Genomic DNA, 20,889 nt, shown 5'->3' on the forward strand with positions numbered 1-20,889 from the left:
TATCCAGACATTCTTTTTTCGTTTGTTAATTCATTGTATGAGGTTTTTGTTCCTAAGGTAAACTGGTGATTGAAGAGTGTGTTTGGAATGCTCTCAGACCAGAACACTTGGCTCAGGGACATGAGGAGTCAAACTGGTGTCAAATCACATTCTGATTTAGCAAACTGTAACTAGGTCAGTCTATCATATCATGATGGTTCAGAAACGGTTAATGCCAAGAGTTTTGAGAGACACATCTGCAGTTGAAATATTGGTTGCTGTTACAAAAGTTGCATTTTAACAGGCAGTTTTGTAGCCCATGGGTATTACTTCAATTTATAATGTTCATTTTAATGGACATAGTTTCCCAGCAGCACATGTCTGGAAACATTTTGTGTTCTATAAGGATTAAAATGTATTATGTTTTCTTTTTCTTTATGTACATTGTAAGCTACACTGCATAAATGAACGAATAAAGCAATACACCAATTTAATTGTGTTATTCGCACTTTTTACAGTATAACACCAGAGGGCGCCAAATGTCAAAAACAATCCACATGGAATTTGTTCTGGTTGTATTGTGCAGCAAAACAATCCCAAAACTGTATAAAAGTCATCGAACAAACAGTGTGCAGTAATTCACTTTTGTATATTGGTGTTGTAGTAGGCCTACTTGGTTCTCAGACTCAGAGGACTGATTTGCAAAAGGCAATTTAGAAAACTGTTAAGAAAAAAAGTACATTATTTGAAACCATGTTACTTTGTTCAAGTTCTTAAACACAATAGTGTAACTTAATTTTAAGTAAAACATCTATAATGACTCTTGTCTTGTTTTACTCATCGCAATTTCATTCTTGTCAAACATAATTCCTTTTAAACCCGTAACCATAGCCTATTGTTTAAAAGTTAATGTGAAAAATTCTGGACATTAAAATATGTATAACATTAAAACAGTTTTAAAAAGATAATTTCAACTCCTTTTTTAGAGTTATAACACCACGTTTACTTTAATAGACTACTTTTAGGACAAACAAGTCAAGTGAAAGTCATAGTTCTTTGTATGTTAATGCTCTGATTAGTCTTAAATATAATCAATAATACGGAATACAAGCACTAATATTTAATAATTATTTATTGATTCATAATTTAAACTGTCATCAAGTTTGATCTGAGATTTCGTTGTTTTTACCAGTAGATGGCAGTCATGTATAAATTATTTGTACCATCGGAGGGCTCCACACCAAAGCATAGAAAGCACATATTTTGTGCTCAGAATGCACTTAAAATGCAAAATAAGAAGTCTATAGGCCTACATAGGGATGGTGAGGGTCCATTTCCACAAGCAATAAAATTAATTGTTGGATATTCATAGTTTGTGGAAGCAATAAATACATTTAACAACACAGCACTTTATTTATTTAATATTCATATTTATTTATTAAAGAATACTATTTCCAAAAGCACAAGCATAAAAAACTGTAACTGGTCTTTAATGGGCGAATATGACAACGGTTCATCCAATTAACAAATATAGCTGTGATAGGTTGCTAAACTGGTGAACCAAGTGTGTGCATGACTTACCATAAACTACACTTTACGTAAAGCTGTGATTTGCTTTTGCTGTCTCTTAATTTTCTTCAGCTTTGATACAAAGGCAGCTGGTGCAGATGTTTTTGATCACGTTCCATGTTCTTCTTTGGCTGCCTTTGTCTTCTTTTCTGTTCTTTTAGGCTCATCGTCATCTTCGTTGCTGGCCGGTTTATCTCCTTTCTATTGTCTGAATCTAGAATGCACCCCAGCTTGTGTTGACCTACGGCCTGAAGTCTTCAACCGTTGAAGCGTTCATTATGATGTGATGCATTAATAGATGTTTCAATAGATTGCTTTCCACGGTGACAGTGTTCAGGTCCATGACCTCTGGTGTTGATGATTCGCTGTCACGGTCCTCATTGTCCCAGTTGGTACCCGGTGGCTGTGTGACAGTCGGGAGAGCTTCATCACTCCTCTTCTATAATCTTCTGAAAAAGCCCTTGCCTGCTTTTGGCTTTATGTCTGGTCTTCCTTGACGATGAGGTTCAAGACTGGTAACTTCAGCCTCCAGCAGTCTTAAAAGATCTGATCTAACAGACTGCATGTCATCGTCAGACAGGGCTTCAACCTCTTCCATCAAAATGAGAGATCCAGTGGGTGATTCTTCTGGCATCACTATGCGTTGCTTTCATCTCTTCTTTATTGTCTAGAATGCAAACCACCTTGTTTAAAACCTCTGGTCTGACGTCTTCAACTGTGGAAGAGCTCATTAGGATGAGATAGGTTGACAGATCTCTCAGTAGTTTGCTGTCAATGGTCAGTGTAAAGGGTTCATCGCCGATCATTTTCATATCCATCTCAATCACTCCAGATAATAAACTTAATTCTCCACATGACTTATGACTTCTTATTTGCATCTCATTTTTGGAGATGAACTGCCCACTCTGTGGAAAAGAAAAATAGATGGATGATCCCAAAGAAGTCATACATACCTGCACGAAGTTCATTTCCGTTCTGTGTTAGGTTATAATATAACACATTTATTTTACATGTAATTTACACTAATATAAATCTGTAATATTTTATTGTATATTAGGTTATTGATTCAGAGACTGATATTGACTACTAAAATCTAGATTAACAACAGTCACACCGTTTCTTTTCTTTACAGCCCGTCATATTTATATCAGTAATCATTATATTGCATATTTTTCCAGCAGATTTCATCACCTTGTTTTTGGCAGGATGGCCCTTGCTTTACAGTCGACAAACTGAAGGTTTTAAAAGATATTAAAGAAACGTTAAGAACACAAGCTTCTTAAATTTCAATTGCTTATCTCTGTTCGTTCACTTCTTACCCTAATCCTTCTGTCCAATCCAGTATCTGGACCCGTGTTTATGAATGAAGCTCCACAGATTGAGGATTACAACAACACAGTGTCGCTTCAGATTGTAGTTGATTGAAACCAGATCATTTGCACTTTCTACACTGCTTGTATATCATATTATAGGTCCTCAAGCTAAAAAGTTTTCACTAACTCACACTCAGTTATCTCAATCCCCTGAGCAGATAATATAAACACAACTCTTCACTCTGTTAACTAGTTGCCATCCAAGTGTAAGAAGACAAGTAGTGGTGTGTGTATGAGTCCTAAAATGGACAAAGAACCTTCATCGGATGAGCTCTGGCAAATATCAAACATAAGGTATGACCATGTTTTTTACAATCCCCCTGACCCCCCATTAAAGGTTTCTTGTTCAATTATTTCTCTTTTTGTTTTTGTGTTTGTTATGGATGTTGCTAAGAAACTGTGTAAATATGGAGGTAATAGATCAACGGAGGAGCAGGGGAGATACAGACTACTGATAAAGACTAAAACTGTGTGAGAGTGAGTTTTCTTACTGCGACATTGGTTTGTTACTCGTGTCATATTTACCACCTTATTTCTCGTCACAAGTAGGGTGATTTGGATTTAAGTAGGATGACTTACATTTACCATAAGCAATATTACACACGCAAAAGAGCTATATGACATATATCAGGAATGTGCATTTATTTTTAAAACTATCATAATAACTATTTAACTGTTAGCAATAAAGTAAATAAGCAATAAACGGTGTCTGGGTCAAAGTTGACCTTTATTTGCAGAATGAAATAAAGACATTCTGTTTTTTCTTTCATGTTTCATGAGGGAATTACCAATGGCATTAGATGATTTTTTACACATTATAACAGATTTTTCAATGATGGGGAATAAATATATTATTTAGTTGTTTTCTTTTTAGTTTGAATCCTTATGAAGTATGTCAATATATACACATATGTAGTCTCCAGCTCAACGAAGATTTATACCACAAACACACCACAAATGCTCAATATTCATCTGGTTCCTGATGGCTTTAAACACAAGGAAGAAATGTACGTTCGTTTGTTTTAGGAGCCAAATATAAAGCCAGATAGACTATTCAAAGCATTCAAATATACAAGGCAATAAGTTAGATGATGTGATGTGAGATGACAAAATTAATGTCTGTTTGAAAACAATGAAATAATATGGGACGGCTCATTTTTCCAGTTTTGTGTACTGAGAACATGTGGAGTGTTTGTAGTTTGTCAGTAAGTGTGTCTACAGCATCGCTCTTGTCTCTACACCAGCCGCTGCATTCTTCTTGTTCCTCTTCTTGATTCGATACATTATGATGATCAGGAAAAGAACTGCACGAAAAAAACATTTTGTCAGTCACAACATCTACTTGAAAATTTCAAGAGAAATCTCTATGCGTTTTATTCCAATGTTACCGATGAAGCCGAAAACTCCTCCCAGTATTCCAATGGTTCCAGACAAGCCCATCTTCCAGCCGTGAGCTTCTGGCTCGATGTAACAGTAGCCCAAACTAGTGCAGTTACATACATGCACTATGAGAGAAAAATGTATACATTTTAGTTGATAGGCAATCCAACACATTCAGTTCTTTATCACGTGACATCTGCAGAATGTTATATGTATAGAGAGAGAAACAGAACATTAGGTAGTCTACCATCAATCTTCTGGGTAACACCTATCCCAGCATTATCTTTGATGTTGATGGGAACAGAGATTCTCTGCTCAGTTGAGGGTTTCTTTTTCAGAATCAGCTGTGCTGAAGTACCTGCGGATTCATAAACACGTCCATCATATCAGTGTCAGTCTTCTAAAGATAAGTATTGTTCCCACCACACGTGCATGTAGAGCAGAAGCATGTTTATGCACCCATAAAAATGATGACATCGTTCATACTGTGTGTAGTATGAACATTTTCATTCGGGCGCTTAGATCCGATTTACTCACCATCCACAGGTTTGATCTCCCAGTTGGGTGACTTGCGGGGGATAGAGAAAGTGAAAGGTTCTGAGAAAGGGTGGTTGTCCTCATCCACAGCTGTGAGGGTGAGGGGGGTCATCTTCTGCACACAGATGAAGCCCTGCGTTTTCTGCAGTACAGGGTGGTTGTCATTGACATCCTGCAGATGAATAATGACCGTCATCTCAGACTCCTGCTTGTTACCCTCTGAAAAGAAAAACAGTGTCATTTTTATCACAATACACTCACTATTATCCTGAATCAGAGATTGAGATGGCCGAACACTTCCTGTAATATGTAATACAAATGTATTGTGTTTCAAGTTCGGCTCTGGGTTCTCACCTGTCTCATAAGCGACGATTTTGATAGTGAGCTCCTCCACCTTCTCTCTGTCTAGTGCAGCTTTAGTCTTCAGCTCTCCAGAATCAACATCTAACTGGAGCCAGCCCTGCTCATCTTCTTCCATCCTAAACCTGTCGACAGAACATTATAGATGCTGGTCAATAATAACAAGACGTGTCAAAGAATAGGTGTAGAAAATAATACACAAAATATGTTGTTATTTCTGTGACGTTACTTGATGGTCTTTCCTTCTGGATCTCTTGCTTCAGCTTTCATTATTAAGTCTCCAACAGTGAAGTTTTCAGCAATGTTGACATTAAGAGCCTCCACTTCAAATTTCGGAGGCTCATCCACATCCACCAACTGAATGACGACCACCGCTGTTGAACGCTCATCATATTCCACTCCCGCAACCAGTGGCTCTTGGTTACGGGCATCAATCTTAAGATGGTAGATACCCTGGACCTCATAATCCAATGGCTATTGAGACATATAGAAATATGAAGAAATATGGAAAGAGTGTGGGAAAGTCGGAAGAAGCAAAAAGTGTGACATCCTCATTCGTTGAGTCTTATTACCTGAGCGATGTAGACTGTTCCTTCTCCAGTGGTTTCATCAAGTTTGATAGCAAAGAGATTATGAGGGTCTCCCTGAGTGATGTGATACTCCACCTTAGAACTTCCAGTTCCTGGATCATCCGCATCTGTGGCTTTGATGGTGAGCAATGTGGTACCCACTTCCGCCAATTCAGGAATACTGTAGATCCCATACTGAAGTAGAATTGAGACATTCATGGTAAATCAGAGCAAGGTTTTAATCAACTTTAGTCTGTTATAAAACATACATCATTTTTCTCAAAGATGGGGATCTCATTATTGATGTCGATGACTCTGATGATTGCTTTACACTTTGTGGAGTGAACTAAAAGACAAGAGCCAAACTTTAGACGGACGTTTACAAAAATGGATGCTTACATCAGTTTAATCATGAGAGTTTCATAATGTAAATAAGTTTGGCTATACCTCCATCACTGACACTGAATATGAGCTCATACTGGGAAACCTCGCTTCTCTGGAATTTTACATTGGCTACTTGAATTTTGGCTTTGACTTGATCGATGTGGAACATTTTACTGGATGGCCTGGTGGGAGTTTGGCTCAGGAGAGTGTAGTTCAGCAATGAGTTCAGCGAATCTTCCTCGTCAGCATCAAAAGCACGTAGAAAACCAACCACGCTGCCTAAAGAGCGACCAAAACACACGCGTATCATTGAAGATACAGAAATATTTTTTAGGATCAAAATGCTAAAATTCTTCTTTGGATTGATTGCATTGATCTTATTGATATCTGTATGATCCTCGCAAATAAACTTTTAATATCGATGCAATTCTTGTGTAGATGGTGGTGTGGATTTTTACCACTGGGCTCATTCTCCTGGACTTCAAACACAGCTTCATCACACAAAGGACCATTGTCATTCTCATCCTGCACCCGCACAGAAATTTCCATGGGCTTCTCAAGCTGGACACCCTGTTGGTCCTCCGCAATCACCACCAATATGTACTAAAATACACACATATACAATACATACATTAGTAACAATTCTATTAACTGTTGAATTAAAAAATTAAACACTGCCATTGGTCAACCCAAATGACAACCCAGCTTTAAACTTTTGCAATTGGTTAAATCAATATCCAGCCCGCTTACACAGGTGGCATATACAGTACATTACATCATTAAGTCTTATTTTATCACATGTGTTACAAATACTTAATATTTTCAAATTATTGTTTGTTACCATATTTTTCTCTTCTCTGTCCAGAGGGCCAGTTACAAAGATTTCTCCATCCTCACTAACAGTGAAGGGAAAGGGGGCTCCTCTTTCTTTCTGCAGCAGCCTGTACAGTGCGTCGGGATCATTGGCGTGCACCTACAACACAAACACACCCAGTTTAATAATAAAGTGCTGCATAATAAATACAAACAGTGCTTTCCATAATATCACAGTATAGTATTGATATCTAGACTTACTGAGACCAAAAGCATTGGATATTCTGCTTGAAGATTTTCCCGGATCATCACCGGTCCAGGGTTGATCCAGAGGTTTTGAATGATGGCAATATCGACCCGCACCGTGTTGCTCCGTGCGTTTGGAGAGTTGCCTCCCAGGTCCTCTACACGAACTATTAGTGCATAATCTGGACCCTGAAGAAGATTCATTTGTCTTGTTTCTGAACATAAAAAAATCTGAGTTATTAATGATTATTGCTTCATTCACTCTGATTGGTCAACCGTGGCAGTTCAATATATTTTCATACAACACAAATATGCAAATTGCAAGTCTGTCTATTGTATGATTATTTCTAAATAAAAAATGTCTGATAAACATAAGAATTAAAAATAGAATAGAATAAAAAAATCATAAAAAAGATAGACGCTAGATAAAATAAGACAAGAACAAAAAAAATGTTAATACCCATATAAACCTGAATTAACTAAATACGTGTTCTAACAAACTGCAATTTAAAGCTGAAAATGCTGCATTAACATTTTGATAATATCTAATTTCGAGTCCCACCAGGAAAAAAACAATAAATCAACAGTGACTGAAGAGTGATTTAAGGTGGGCAAATGCTGACAGTTTAAAGTAAATGATCTGCAGAATTTGCCACTCGATTAGACCGACCAAATTCAGACATGTGAGTGCATGATTTCTGTAACAGTCTTTCAGACAATCGTTTCTTAACTAGAATAACTGTGCCGTTTAAAGGTCCAGTGTACAAAATAGCGACATCTAGCAGTGAGGTTGCGAATTCCAACCAATGGCTCACTTCCCCCTCCCTTACAAAGCACTACTGCGGCTGACACAGGGCTAAGAAGTGAAATTTTCGCTTCTTTTGGCAAAGGAGATAACGTATTTACGAAACAAGCTCTTTAGTGTGGTTTGTCTGATTAGGGCTACTGTAGAAACAACATGACCAATTTCATGAAAGGGGAATCACGGTGTACATAGATAGAAATGGCTCATTCTAAAGTAAGAAAACATAACACTGCATTACGTAAGGTCTTTATACACCTCTGAAGAGATTCATTATGTATATCATATTGTATTTCTGTCAATAGATCCTGTAAGAAATTACACATTGGAAGTTTAAATAAAAAAAGAGCAAAAATTTTAAGTAGGACATGCATGTGTTTAAAAGGCATGGCATTCCGGTCAGTCAGTCATCTCCCACTAACTTTCACATTGCTGTTCAGTGATTTGAGAGCAAAATGTAAATGTAATCTGAAAGAAGGCCAGATTCATCTGAAATGTGTCCATATGAAGGCGTAACTGCTTAAACGACAATTAATCACAGTGGCCTTATTCACGGCACGTGGCACGTTAGTACACGCTACCTAGCAAATGTAAATACACTCTAGTTGTCTTTGACAGACGAAAACACGAGTTTAATCTGAACATGAGTGATGAGTGCGCACTCATTTAATCCTTTTCCTGAATGACACATTTCTTTCTCATCAACACAAATGGAAGAGACAGAATTAGCGCTGACAGGTGGTCAATTTGCTCAGTTCAATTGAACTTTTTTTCTTTGAAAATCTGCTTCTTACAGGAGGATTTAGAATTTACTGGCATTATACTGTCAGCGTTGAGCACAGCCTTAAACTGATTCACTTAGTTAAAATAAAAATGGTGTTCTACTACATTTGCATGTATGTGAACAGATGTGAATGGGGCATGAACAGCATTTACACATTCTTCCAAACAACTGAAAAAACCGCTGAATAATGTGATAACGGCGAGTGTGTTTCTTTGTGTTCTCACCAGAACGCTGCACGCATGTGAAAAAGGGGTTGTGTTCAAGAGGCATGAGGCTCTTCGGAGTGCAGTAATCGTCAAATTTCCTCTTCAGAACATCAGCATTGCCAGGGACCTCCCCACGTTTGTATGTCAATGTGGGCCGGGCCCTCAGAGATGCCTGTCCTGAAAAAAACCAGCAAGACACCACATTTAAAAGAAATTACAGATAACTTTTGCGAAATTTATAACTAAAACCAACCTTTACCATCACCATGAGAATATGCTGTTTTTATTTAACTTCATGCATTTGCACCTGTTTAAGTTTACTTTTTCTTTTAAGATGGTTGGCTTACCTTCCTCTGTTATAAAGATCTCCCCATTTTCCGAGTTGATGCCAAAGTAAGGTGTGTTTGTGGGACTGGGGATCTGATTGTCGATGCTGAACCTCAGATGAGCATTTGGTGTTTCGGGATCATCTGCATCTGAAGCGGATACCTGCATGAATGGAATTCCTGTGAAGAGTGGAGAAGTTATAAATGTGACACTTATGGATGTGGATTTATGGCAGTTAGGTAGGTCTCAGTCCCGCTACTGTGTTTCTCACCTGCTGGTGAATGCTCTCGAACTCTGCCACTGTACTGACTTGAGCTGAAAACAGGGTCATTGTTGTTGACATCTATTACATGCAAAACAACTTCGTACGGTCCGTCAAGACGCTCACCATCTGCCGACAGTGCCTCAATCTGAAAAAAACATAATTATTTGTTGCTTTTAAAATATATTTAAAGTATTTAAGTGCTCTGGATATTTGGAACTGGTATATACAAAGAGGTTTTTTTATAATGTTAAAAGCATGTTTTGAAAAAAAAGTGTTTATTACTTCTAGATGGTAGCTTTTCTCAGGGCTCCATTCCAATTCCTGTTCCAGATACAGCCAACCATCTGAAGAGATACTGATCTTTCCCTCCGTCTCTCCACTTACAAGATATGAAGAAACACCTTCCACTGCAGATGTAAACTAAACAGAGACAAGACCGGGAATCAAATTGAAATAGTATTTAAAAAATGACTACTGACATTGAAACTGGAGATATTTTAATAAATATAAACTCTAAGAAATTAGTCTACATGTTGTTAAAAGTACAAACACAAGAAAAGATCATACCTGGTAAATGGGATAAGGCACAGGTGTGGCCTCTGGTACATCTAAATCTTGATTTCGTAATGGCCCCTTTTTACTGTCCAGACCTATCCCATGAGCCTGTTCCGAAAAATGATTGACCAGTGAGAATAAGGTAGCATCATGATGTGATCTAACATCATCAGAATCAAATTCCCATGTCAAAATATTGCCAACTGCTATAATGTAATGTTATGCGTCCAGAAAGTTATGAATGAAATTTCCTTTAGCATATAAATCTATTGAGTCTATCACTAGAATGAGGAAGTTATTCGCAAACATGCTCATATAGACCCTATCGGAAGTCATAAACAAAGCTGGTCCAATACTGGTCCAGAAGTTTCTGTTTCAGTTTTTTAACACTGAACAATATACAACCAACAGAAAAACAAATCAAAATGTGAAATGGATCTAATACACTATATGTAATAAATAAATAAAAAATCGGACCTGTGTTTACATATTGCAAAGTGGTCTATGTAGCTTCGAGCTGGTTGTTTACGAATAGAAAAGATTTTCCTCAAAAATTATAGCAAAATGAAATATATAAAAACATGAATTTATGCAGTATTGGAAGGGTAAATATCCTATTAAATACATTAATAAATTATACATTTGATTAATTATTCATTAAAAAGTCATTCAATACCAAAATCCATTGAAATGTGAGTTTAAAAATGGAAAAAATGTGTGTTAGGCTTTATCTGTGAATTTAAGTTTCCAGTGGATGAATAAATCTGGTCTGTGTTGCTACGTTAAGTCTTTAACTGATTAATGGAGTGTGAGCAGGAACTGGACTTCAGCACAGTTACTCATTTATGGACAGAATTAAAGATTGTAAGGTGATGACAAGGTCATCGAGTTAAAATCCTACTCCCACACACACTTACAATGCTGACGAGAACGGCCAGGCATAGCAAATGTGGACGCCTCATCATCCTGAGCAGCAAAACCTAATGACGAGTAACAGCCTGTAAAACATTTTCATGGCCAAAGTTATTCCAAAAGCAATTCCAAACAGCATGTTGAAGTGAAACCAATATGAACACTTAATAGGAATAGCCTGATTATAGCTTTACCATTAACAAAAAACTAAAAGTGACTTAAACACACTTCAGTTAATGATTACGAGCAACATTCACTCAAAGTGACTTCAGAAGTACTAGCCAATCAGAAATCTCGAGTCGTATTATGATATTACAATATCATCATATATGCTATAACTCTACAGTATTGTGTACAGAGATTCCTTACAGATGAAATGAATAAATCCTAATATATCTGGAACCATTTCTGTCTCGTTTTGTATTCAAAAACAGCAGATGAGTGACATTTGATGGTGACATTATGACTTGACTGTTGTGTGGCACAGAACATGAATCGCAGCTCAGTTATTGGCATTCTGTGGGTGGCGCCGTCTGTGTGTGTGTCAGTACATTTGATCCTACTTCAACGTATTTTACAATGCCTCTATCGATAGTTGCTGTGCAGAGCCTAAATCCTTTAATAAATCAACAATTATGTTGCATACTTTTACCCTACAAATAATTTCTCTAAGTTTCCTTAGAGCATCAAGTTGTTCTGATGTACAGATGTAAGGTCTCATTTATTAACACTGATGCATAAGCTAACATCAACAAAAAATGAGCAATATAGTTTTATAGCATTTATTGATCTTCATCATGTTAATAGAATTGTTGATTGCTGTTCGTTCATTGTAAATGTATAGGTAGATGTGATTGTATTTATCATCATTTATTAGGCTAACTAATATAGTTAACCAGTGGTAACAAATGGAATCTAATGTAACATTACTGATATCAATTAAAAAAAATCATAAATTATGAATTGATATTTTATAAAGTTATTTAAAAGGACCAAGTTTTAGAAATGGGGTCAAACGGAGGGCAGCAAGTGTTGAGCTGCTGGGGATGTATAATTGTGACTAAATTTAAATAAATTAGTTTTCATATAAAAATGGTTTGGAACCACCAGTTTCTACAAACTTTCGGCAATAATCCAGAAGAATAACCATTAGAATGACACTGTACAGAAAACCAAGCAGTGCCCTTTTCAAGGTCAAATCTCAGTATAAGACAAGATTTTTTTTCCATCACACGATGGAGTTACATCATTGACTACATAGGATGTCAATGGAGTACATTAGTAAAATAAAATTGGCTTGTATACAAATGTGGTTCCATCCTTTGGCACTCAATAAGCATAATACAAACGCAACAACAATAAAACCTTTTATCTACAAATCTTATCTGATCGACCACATTGTTTCGTCCACGAAGAACTGTGTAGGCCATTGTACTGAAATGCTGTATTTTAAAAAGCTTTAAGGTTTAGTGCTTTTCTGATACTGGACTTTTATTTCACTGATGTATCTGTCCGATCTATTGTAAAAGCTGGACACGCCTTAAAATGACATTGAAAATCGATTGTGGTGGCTGATAAGCTACTTTAAGCCTCTACTCTACCATTGGAGGATAAACTGGTCCAAATCATGCCGTTTTATATCCGTTACTAATAATGTACGTAAAGAGACGAGACATTCTGCTCCACTAACTAAAATCAATTCTATTTTAACCAACAAGTGTCATTAAAAGATCTTGTTGAACAACGATAAAACTTTTCACTCAAAATTTGATTCATAATTCTTATACTGAAGGTGACCTTAATTCCAGATGTGCTTAAAAGGCCTGAATCACACTGACATATAAAACAACACGACAATACAATGACACACAGTAACATTTCACAAGAAGAGAAAAGCGATGCTTTAGTTTTTTTCTAGGATTCAGGTATAATACAATGGAATAACAAGAGGCCTTACCCCTCAACCCAGAGTTATGACCTCTTGTGACTTTCCAAGTGTATACCGGTCAAAATCGTCAACTTTTTCCTATAAAAAGCTGCTTATAAGCCAACTTAAATCCACACAAGAATGCTGCAGCTACAAAGAGACTACAGGAAATATCCTCAAATGCTTTAACATGGCTAAATCTTGTCAACGCCCTTCCAAATACAGAAAGTCAAAGATCACAGTTTGTCAAAGGCCAAGAAAAACAACTGACAGCATCTAACAAAACACCATCTTAAAAGCAACTCAAAGGAGAGAAACAAAAAAGATTGAAAGAAAGGATGAGAGGCACAGACCTGTCCGCCGAGCTCCTCTTCTCAACAGAGTGAAAGGTTTCCGTCTTGCGAGTACGTCCTGCCGGAGTCAAAGTTTAACTCGATTTTATTGAACCTAATGATTGTCAACTGATTCAGTGCTCAGGGGAGTGGCTGCTGGGTTTGAGGTATATTATAGTACCGGCTGGTGAATTAAATAGTGGATCAAAGTATGAATAGGTGCGTTAATGAGTAAGTATGAAATGAAGAACACATGCTACACAGTTTAAATGAAAGAACATACACCTATATATCCTAAATCTGAAGCATGTCACATTTAAACAATATAGCTCAGCTAGCACTAACAATACCAAGGTCATGGGTTCAATTACCAAAGCACGCAATTTCCTTTCCTTTATATCCAAGGCCTTTATGCAGGGCAGATGTTATGATGAGAAAGTGCTGATAAATAGTTCTGAGTATTGGAGAAAACTTTTCAGGAGTGTACGGAGCTGTCTTAAATATGGATGAAACTATACCATTCACAAAGGGCATAAAAATCACCTTCAGACAGCTGTCTTCAGAATCTTGAGTAATCTGCAATCTTTGCTCTTTGACCTGTTGACAGCTTCTGTCTTTGGGTTTGATCTCTGTTGCCGTCTCAATTCTTCTATGCCCCTGAAAATAAACTGTAGAGTGGTACAGTATTGACTTCACAAATTTTACAAAAAACACTCTGAAGAGTGACAACACACCTTTTCATTGTTACTATACCTAAGATGAATTAAAGCAACATGTGAAGGATTATTAATGAAAGTACTTTCAAACATTAACTTGTTAATGTAAATGTTTTTGGCCAAAGGCACCTTGAGCTACAATTACTCAAGAAGTTGCCATCCTTTTCCTTTGACTAATTATTATGCAGTCGTATCAGCACATTGGAGAGACGAACAAGAGCAAAGGTTAAAATTCAGAACAAGGACACATAGGAAGGAATACGAAAGTAATGAACTCCAGAGAGACAACTTCATGTTGGTTTAAGGTGAATTTAAACAGGTGCACAGGCGCAAGAAATAAACAGTAAAATAACGTTAAAATTACTTGCTTTCCCATTTCTCTTGTAAATTTGCGGTCTAATCTGTTTAAAAAACAGTAAAACTGTTTTTAGCATGGAAAATCTGTATAACGTATGTGTTGCAGTGCGGAAATATTTTACAGCTGATCGTCATCACATTTATTCAGTGCTGATTAGCAACACTGTTGACAAATTTCTAATGTTTTATAATGACCCGTCCAGCTGTCTCATGCAAATCCTTCAAAAAACTTGCTTCTAAACAAGCAACAATTTAACAACCTAATGGTCAAGATGCCTATCCAATAGCCACATGGAAATATAAGTAGTGAAGAGAAATTTAGCACTTAAGCCCCTTGGTATGACTGCTCATCAAATCTGTTCAACTTTTACACTTATTGAACTGTACTCAAAACTGTAAGTTTCCTAAAAATGATTTGAGTTGCCTAATCTGGGTTTACAGTACATGTGAGATTACAATGAACCTTCACACCACACAATCAATTCCACACAGCATCACTACCAATTGGTTTAAAACAAACATAAGATGATCATTTAGCTATTCTGCATTATTGTATATTAGAAAAATAATAAATGAGATGGAGGTCAGATAACGGTATGTCCTTTCTAAGATGCACAGCTGGTCTTTAAACCTGCCAAGGTGTATGTGTAATATATTTCTGTTAATGTTTCACTCATTGCATCATTTCTTCATGTTAAGAGTTTGCAGAGAGAGATCCTTGTGATTCCTGTTTCTCTGCCTATGGGTCTTTGAAGGCTCCACCCCTTTCCTGTGACTATATATTGGCCAACGCTTGAAAATGCATCGATGGAAAGACCTCAGCTGAAGAGGAAAAACATACTTTTTTATATGTGTGATGCACTTGTGCACTTCCAATGACCAACATATTTCATTCTTAATGTACAAAAAAGTATTTTCTTTATGGTACATATCATAGACTATAGGCAAAATATGAAGGGAATTATTTTCACACACAAGGTACAACAAGGTTACAAAAAAGATAATAGACCAACAAAATTGAAAGGAGCAGTTTGGATTCACACAATAATGGACGTGTATTTTTCCATGGCCTTTATAGTGTAGGCTATACTGTCCTTCACAGAGGGAACAAAAGGCCTGTTTTTCTACTGCACAGTCTAATATAGACATATATGACTTCTTTAAAATCCCATTCACACGGTTGCACTCACACCAGGCGTAAAACACTTCAATATTTCAATAGAACCTCATACAATATTACAATTAAGAACAAACATTATACAGTACAGCACTACAGTACAGACAGGTCATGACATGATTTGGACTTGATCTTTAACGTTGCTTGCTTGTTCTTCTTCGCAATCATTTTGTCAATGTAACGCTTTGCTTTTTTCGGTAAGCTCTCGCGTCGCTTGTGGACGCAATGACGCGCGCTGGGGGTCTCCACAGAGTCTCTGCGCAGACGCAGCTGACGGATGATGCCGTCAAACAAAGGCCAGACGTTGTGCTGCATCGCAGCTGATGTTTCAATAAATTTACAGTCGAAAAACGACGCACAGGCGCGACCCTCTGCAAAACACAACATTACATTAAGTTGAGGGTCTCCCAGTGAGAATTTAAACATTCTTTCTTTCAAATCCTTTACAGCTCAGAAATTCGATCGGACTGCCATCCGAGCTGAAAGCATTTAGGAGTTATTCCTATCTAAATGCAGATACACTTACCACTAATGGACACTTCTCGGCAACGCACCAGGTCGCATTTATTGCCGACGAGAGCGATGGGCGTGTGGTCTCCCTGGCGCTCGCGCCGCAGCTGAATGCGCAGATCAGAGGCGCGAAGGAAACTTGATCGGTCCGTTATTGAATAGACAATAATGAAAGCGTCTCCTGTCTGCAGACACCTCTCCTGCGTCCACCTGCCCTCGTCCTAACCAACACAAGCATGTATTAGTGCCAAAAACTATTTATAAAGTAGGCTTAAAAATTATAAATATTATATATTTGAATATTATATATTATATTAAATATATATATAGAAATTGTAAGGTAAAGTTACCTGCGAATCCCACGTGTCGAGCAACGTAACCGTGGCTCTGTCACCGTCCACCATTATTGTCTGCTCAAATACTTCACCTGAGAACAAAATCATAACTATTACATATACATTAAGGCATTTGGCGGACGCTTTTATCCAAAGCGACTCACATTGCTTCATCCTAAACATTTTACATAGGTATTTGCAATCCCCTGGGATCGAACCCACAACCTTGCGTTGTTAACGCAGCTCTTATCACTGAGCTACAGGAAACATATTATATATATTAAACATATATATTAAACATAAATAATATATAAGTTTGAAATGTACCGATTAATGTCTTAGGCTAGGATTTCTTGATCAATATATGAGAACTTTAGTTTAAGTGTTACAATAAGAATTTACAAAAATAAAGGTTTACTGTGATATTTGTTGTAAAATGATTATAAAAATCCGGCAAAACATGGTTTTGCAATTTCCATGTCTCAGTTTAATAGCCTATCAAACGCAGACGTAAGATATCATTGCATACTATACCAATATGAGTTTGTGTTTATAAATATGAACAACAATTTTGTTCAAATTTCAACACACCTCCATATAACTCGCATTCGCTCCCCATACTGTCTGACGCTCCCGCAAATATGCTCGCGAGCGCTGATTTCCCAACGCCGTTGTCTCCGAGCAGGACAACAGTAAAGGGTCCGAGAGCCGAAGGATGCGCAGACTCACTGGAGAGAGCCGAATCTGAAGACGACGACGTGCAGCTTTCGGTTGAGTGCGAGCACAAGTTGGAACGGGATATAGCGACGTCGGGGGTCGTAAGGGCATCACCCAGCAGCTGTCCTGCATCCGTCGCACAAATGCTCCACCTGTGCAGGTGATGCTGCACGCGCATACTGTGGCGCCTCATGTTCGTCAGTAAAGTCATGTGGGAAGAATAACTCTCTTTAAGATCGGGAGATGATTTCTTTGAGACTTCTCTCAATCGCTTCCAGGAACGAACTGTCCATTAATCGATTGACCCAAATTGAGTCGGATAATAGATCCGTTGAGCACCTGAGAAGAACTGATTGAACGAAAGTTCAAATTGGTCTTCGTGTAGATATCTTCCCAGTCTGGAAACAGGATGCGCGCTCTTTGCGACGCTAATTCCGTTCGTGTTTTGCGCAGTAATGTGCTTTGAGTTCTCAGTGCAGTAGTTCATGGTTATATTAGGAAGGCGAGGATTTCCTTGACGTCATTTATCCCTCCAATGAGCTCCGCCGGGTCTTTCCTTATATCGGCCGGTAGGTGGTAAATGCTTAATTTCATTTATGCGCAGCGAGTCGTGATCGTTTGCTTTGTGCAGATAATGTACAGTATGCTGACTGCATAAAGGAAAATAACATGCATTTAGAAAATTGTATCTCAGTTTGTATTATTATATGGAGATGTATACAAAACAATGGGATTTAAATGGATGTGGGGTGCCATAAGGCCAAGTGGTGTAATGTAACTTTAAATGCAAGGAATCACAAGGAATTTAAGGTCAGGTTAAAGTAGGACACATTGGGACAGTAGATTTTACCAGGACCACTAATCACTCCTGATATAGACACAGACAAAAACGTCTTTAGCTGATGAATGAATGTGCCTGTTACAAATGATAAGAAATACCGTATTATGCGACTGGCAATACAAATCAAAATCATCGCAATGCAACTGAAATAAAACCTAAGATAAAAAATCACATAAAAAAGATCAACAAGCTAATCTCATCACGCATATTCTGTTCAAATGTATATAGGCTATGCGAAATTCACAACAGCTGAATGAAAACACTACAATGAGCACTGGATGGAAACATTTATCAGACGCTCTAATGTTTATAAATGCACAAACATGCCTGTCAACACAGCCATGCAGATTCCATTCATTCTGTAGGCTGAGGAAAAAGTCATAAATTACAGTGTTATATTAATGTGATTGCTATAATGACAGTTTATGTATTCAGATCTGATATGGGGAACAGGATTGGACGGATAAGAGAAATCTCAGCAGAGTGCTGGATTACCTCTATAAACCCTCATTCATCTGACTCTAAGAGCGGATCAGAAATAGGCCACTGGAGATCAGAAGCCAGTAGAGAGGAAAATCGGTAAACAAACAGATTGAAGGGGTGCTTTACAGATGATATGCATGACTCATGCACCAACATCAAACACAACAGCCTACAACATGGTACTTGGTTTGAAATAACTGCATTAGAATAATCAGGCCCACGTCATTTCAATGAGCTTTAGGTCTGGACTTGCAACCAAATTTGGTATAGAGGACATTTCCTATGCTGTAGTCATAAAACCCCATTGCGTGAACTATACGTCCACATTTTTGTTTAACAGCTGGTGTAATCCCACCCAGGTCCTGATGCAGAAAGAACCTCAAAACCGAAATACTCTTATGACTGTGCATTCAGCAATCCATGCAAACACTTCTCACTGTATTGAAGTTTGCATTAGATAGGGTTGCTAAATAGATAATGTGTTCTCACACACCAAGGCTGAGACCTCAATTGACCGTTGATCCCAATTCAGCAACTGTAAGTGGGCCAGGAAATTAGGGATGAGTTCATTTAGTCTTGGAGAGCACACAGGCCAAATAGACAGATTAGACATAAAGAGGTTTAAGCCCGAATTTAACCTGCAACACTTTACCTTTCTTTCACTGTCAAACCAACAGGGATAGTTTACAAAAAAAGGCTATCCCTTCATCTTTTATTCACCCTTTCATCATTCCTAACATGTATGACTTTCTTCTGCAGAACATTTGTATCAATGGTCCCCATTGACTTCCATTGTATGGACACAAAACCACTGAGATATTTGTCAAAATATCTTCTGTTGTATTCCACAGAGGTAAGTCATACACAGGTTTTGAATGACATGAGGGTGAATGAATATTGACAGAATTTTTGATTTGGAGTGAACTATACCTTTAACCTATATTCATCAAGTACCTGGAATCTTCCACTGTGACGAGCAAATACTGGATGCAATTATATAAATTATAAAAAAAAATTGTGATCAATTATTTGTCCTTGATTGAAACATCTACATGTATTATGTTGTCTTCCAAAGTCTCTTTAACTCAGAAAAAGTTGTGTCACAAATATAACTAACATAAATGATCTGTAATCTTAAAGGTCCAGTGTATGAAATTTAGTAACATCTAGATGAGGTTGCGAAATGTAACCAACATCTCACTCCATTTAGCAGAAGCTTTTATCCAAAGCGACTTACAAATAGTTAGCAACAAGCGATATGTCATACAGGAGCCATAATACATTAGGTGCGAATACAAAGTTACTGGTTTCAACAAAAGCTAGACCACTACCTGTTGAGAGAAAGGGTTAGTGTTTTTTTTTTGTCTGTCAGGCATTCGCAGAAGAGTTGGGTTTTAAGTAGTTTTTCGAATGTTGTGAGAGATGTGGTTGACCAGACAGAGTTATGAAGAATGTTCCACCAGGAAGAAGTTGTGAAGCAGAATGAGCGGGAACGCGATTTACTGTCCTTATGAGAAGGCAATACAAGAATCCGCTGGTTTGCTAAACGCAGGGATCTTGATGGGGTTTAGAAGTGCAGGAGGGTGTGAAAGTAAGCCAGTGTAGATCCAGTGATAGTCCTGTAAGCAAGCGTTAGTGACTTGAATCTGATACGGGCTTCGACCGGTAGCCAGTGGAGAGAAATGAAAAGGGGTGTCACATGAGCCCTTTTGGGCTGTTGGAAGACGAGGCGTGCTGCTGCGTTCTGAAGCAGCTGTAGCGGTTTGATAGCCTTTGCAGGAATGACCGTGTTGTCTTTGCAATGTGATCATTGAAGGACAGCTGTTCATCAAATATGACTCCGAGGTTCCTGGCTGTTTTGGAAGGAGTGATTGTGCTATTGTCAAGATGGATGTTGAGATTTTGTTGCACCGTAGGGTGTGCCGGAAACACGAGTAATTCTGTCTTGGCAGGGTTCAGCTGGAGGTGATGCCCTTTCATCCAAGCTGAGATGTCCTCAAGGCAAGCTGTAATGCGAGCTGCTACAGTGGCATTGTCTGGGTGAAACGAGATGTAGATCTGGGTGTCGTCAGCATAACAGTGATACGAGAAGCCATGTGCCCGTATGATGGGTCCCAAGGATGTTGTGTAGATGGAAAAAAGCAGAGGTCCAAGCACCGATCCCTGAGGGACCCCAGTGATTAATTGGTGAGCAGTGGACAGCTAACCCCTCCATGACACCCAGAAGGATCTGTTGGAGAGGTAGGATTTGAATCAGCGGAGAGGGGAGCCTGAGATTCCTAGTGATGACAGGGTTGCTAGCAGTATCTGGTGATTGACAGTGTCAAACGCTGCAGATAAGTCTAGCAGAATCAGGACCAAGAATTTAGAATCCGCCTTGGCTAGTCGCAGTGCTTCTGTCACAGATAGCAGTCCAGTCTCAGTCTCCACCCC

General features: G+C 38.0%; 2 protein-coding genes across 3 annotated transcripts; both read right to left on the reverse strand.

The window, feature by feature from the left end:
- Window positions 1–3,629: 3,629 nt before the first annotated feature.
- cdh17 (cadherin 17, LI cadherin (liver-intestine)) lies at window positions 3,630–13,463 on the reverse strand. The gene is made up of 19 exons (XM_056762608.1): window positions 13,342–13,463; window positions 11,067–11,147; window positions 10,162–10,257; window positions 9,877–10,014; window positions 9,601–9,739; window positions 9,350–9,508; window positions 9,021–9,179; window positions 7,226–7,425; window positions 6,993–7,124; window positions 6,610–6,754; window positions 6,215–6,430; window positions 6,037–6,113; window positions 5,771–5,962; window positions 5,428–5,672; window positions 5,193–5,323; window positions 4,839–5,057; window positions 4,549–4,659; window positions 4,310–4,426; window positions 3,630–4,225 (listed from the first exon to the last, which is right to left on the reverse strand). The coding sequence occupies exons 2-19, from the start codon at window positions 11,112–11,114 to the stop codon at window positions 4,137–4,139; spliced, it is 2,613 nt and encodes an 870-aa protein (XP_056618586.1). The 5' UTR covers window positions 11,115–11,147; window positions 13,342–13,463; the 3' UTR covers window positions 3,630–4,136.
- Window positions 13,464–15,344: 1,881 nt separating this feature from the next.
- Window positions 15,345–17,572, reverse strand: gem (GTP binding protein overexpressed in skeletal muscle). 2 transcript variants are annotated; one of them, XM_056763149.1, is made up of 4 exons: window positions 17,145–17,572; window positions 16,431–16,507; window positions 16,097–16,301; window positions 15,345–15,941 (listed from the first exon to the last, which is right to left on the reverse strand). In XM_056763149.1, the coding sequence occupies exons 1-4, from the start codon at window positions 17,341–17,343 to the stop codon at window positions 15,664–15,666; spliced, it is 759 nt and encodes a 252-aa protein (XP_056619127.1). In that variant the 5' UTR covers window positions 17,344–17,572; the 3' UTR covers window positions 15,345–15,663. The 2 variants fall into 2 exon arrangements, with proteins under 2 accessions (XP_056619127.1, XP_056619125.1); XM_056763147.1 differs by having other exon boundaries at window positions 17,007–17,572.
- Window positions 17,573–20,889: the final 3,317 nt, after the last annotated feature.

This window comes from Triplophysa dalaica, chromosome 12 (genome assembly GCF_015846415.1).
Source record: "Triplophysa dalaica isolate WHDGS20190420 chromosome 12, ASM1584641v1, whole genome shotgun sequence".
Classification (NCBI taxonomy): Eukaryota; Metazoa; Chordata; class Actinopteri; order Cypriniformes; family Nemacheilidae; genus Triplophysa; species Triplophysa dalaica.

What these genes read in the sequence shown, in the direction of transcription:
- cdh17 (XM_056762608.1), bottom strand. Translation starts at nt 11,114, where the DNA reads ATGATGAGGCGTCCACATTTGCTATGCCTGGCCGTTCTCGTCAGCATT. An exon ending in ATTCAGTGTCAGTGATGGAG is followed by an intron (nt 6,114 to 6,214) that starts GTATAGCCAAAC and finishes CTTGTCTTTTAG; the next exon opens with TTCACTCCACAAAGTGTAAA. An exon ending in GGAGATCAAACCTGTGGATG is followed by an intron (nt 4,660 to 4,838) that starts GTGAGTAAATCG and finishes ATGAATCCGCAG; the next exon opens with GTACTTCAGCACAGCTGATT.
- gem (XM_056763147.1), bottom strand. Translation starts at nt 17,343, where the DNA reads ATGACTTTACTGACGAACATGAGGCGCCACAGTATGCGCGTGCAGCAT. An exon ending in TCGACACGTGGGATTCGCAG is followed by an intron (nt 16,302 to 16,430) that starts GTAACTTTACCT and finishes TGTGTTGGTTAG; the next exon opens with GACGAGGGCAGGTGGACGCA. An exon ending in CCGAGAAGTGTCCATTAGTG is followed by an intron (nt 15,942 to 16,096) that starts GTAAGTGTATCT and finishes TGTGTTTTGCAG; the next exon opens with AGGGTCGCGCCTGTGCGTCG.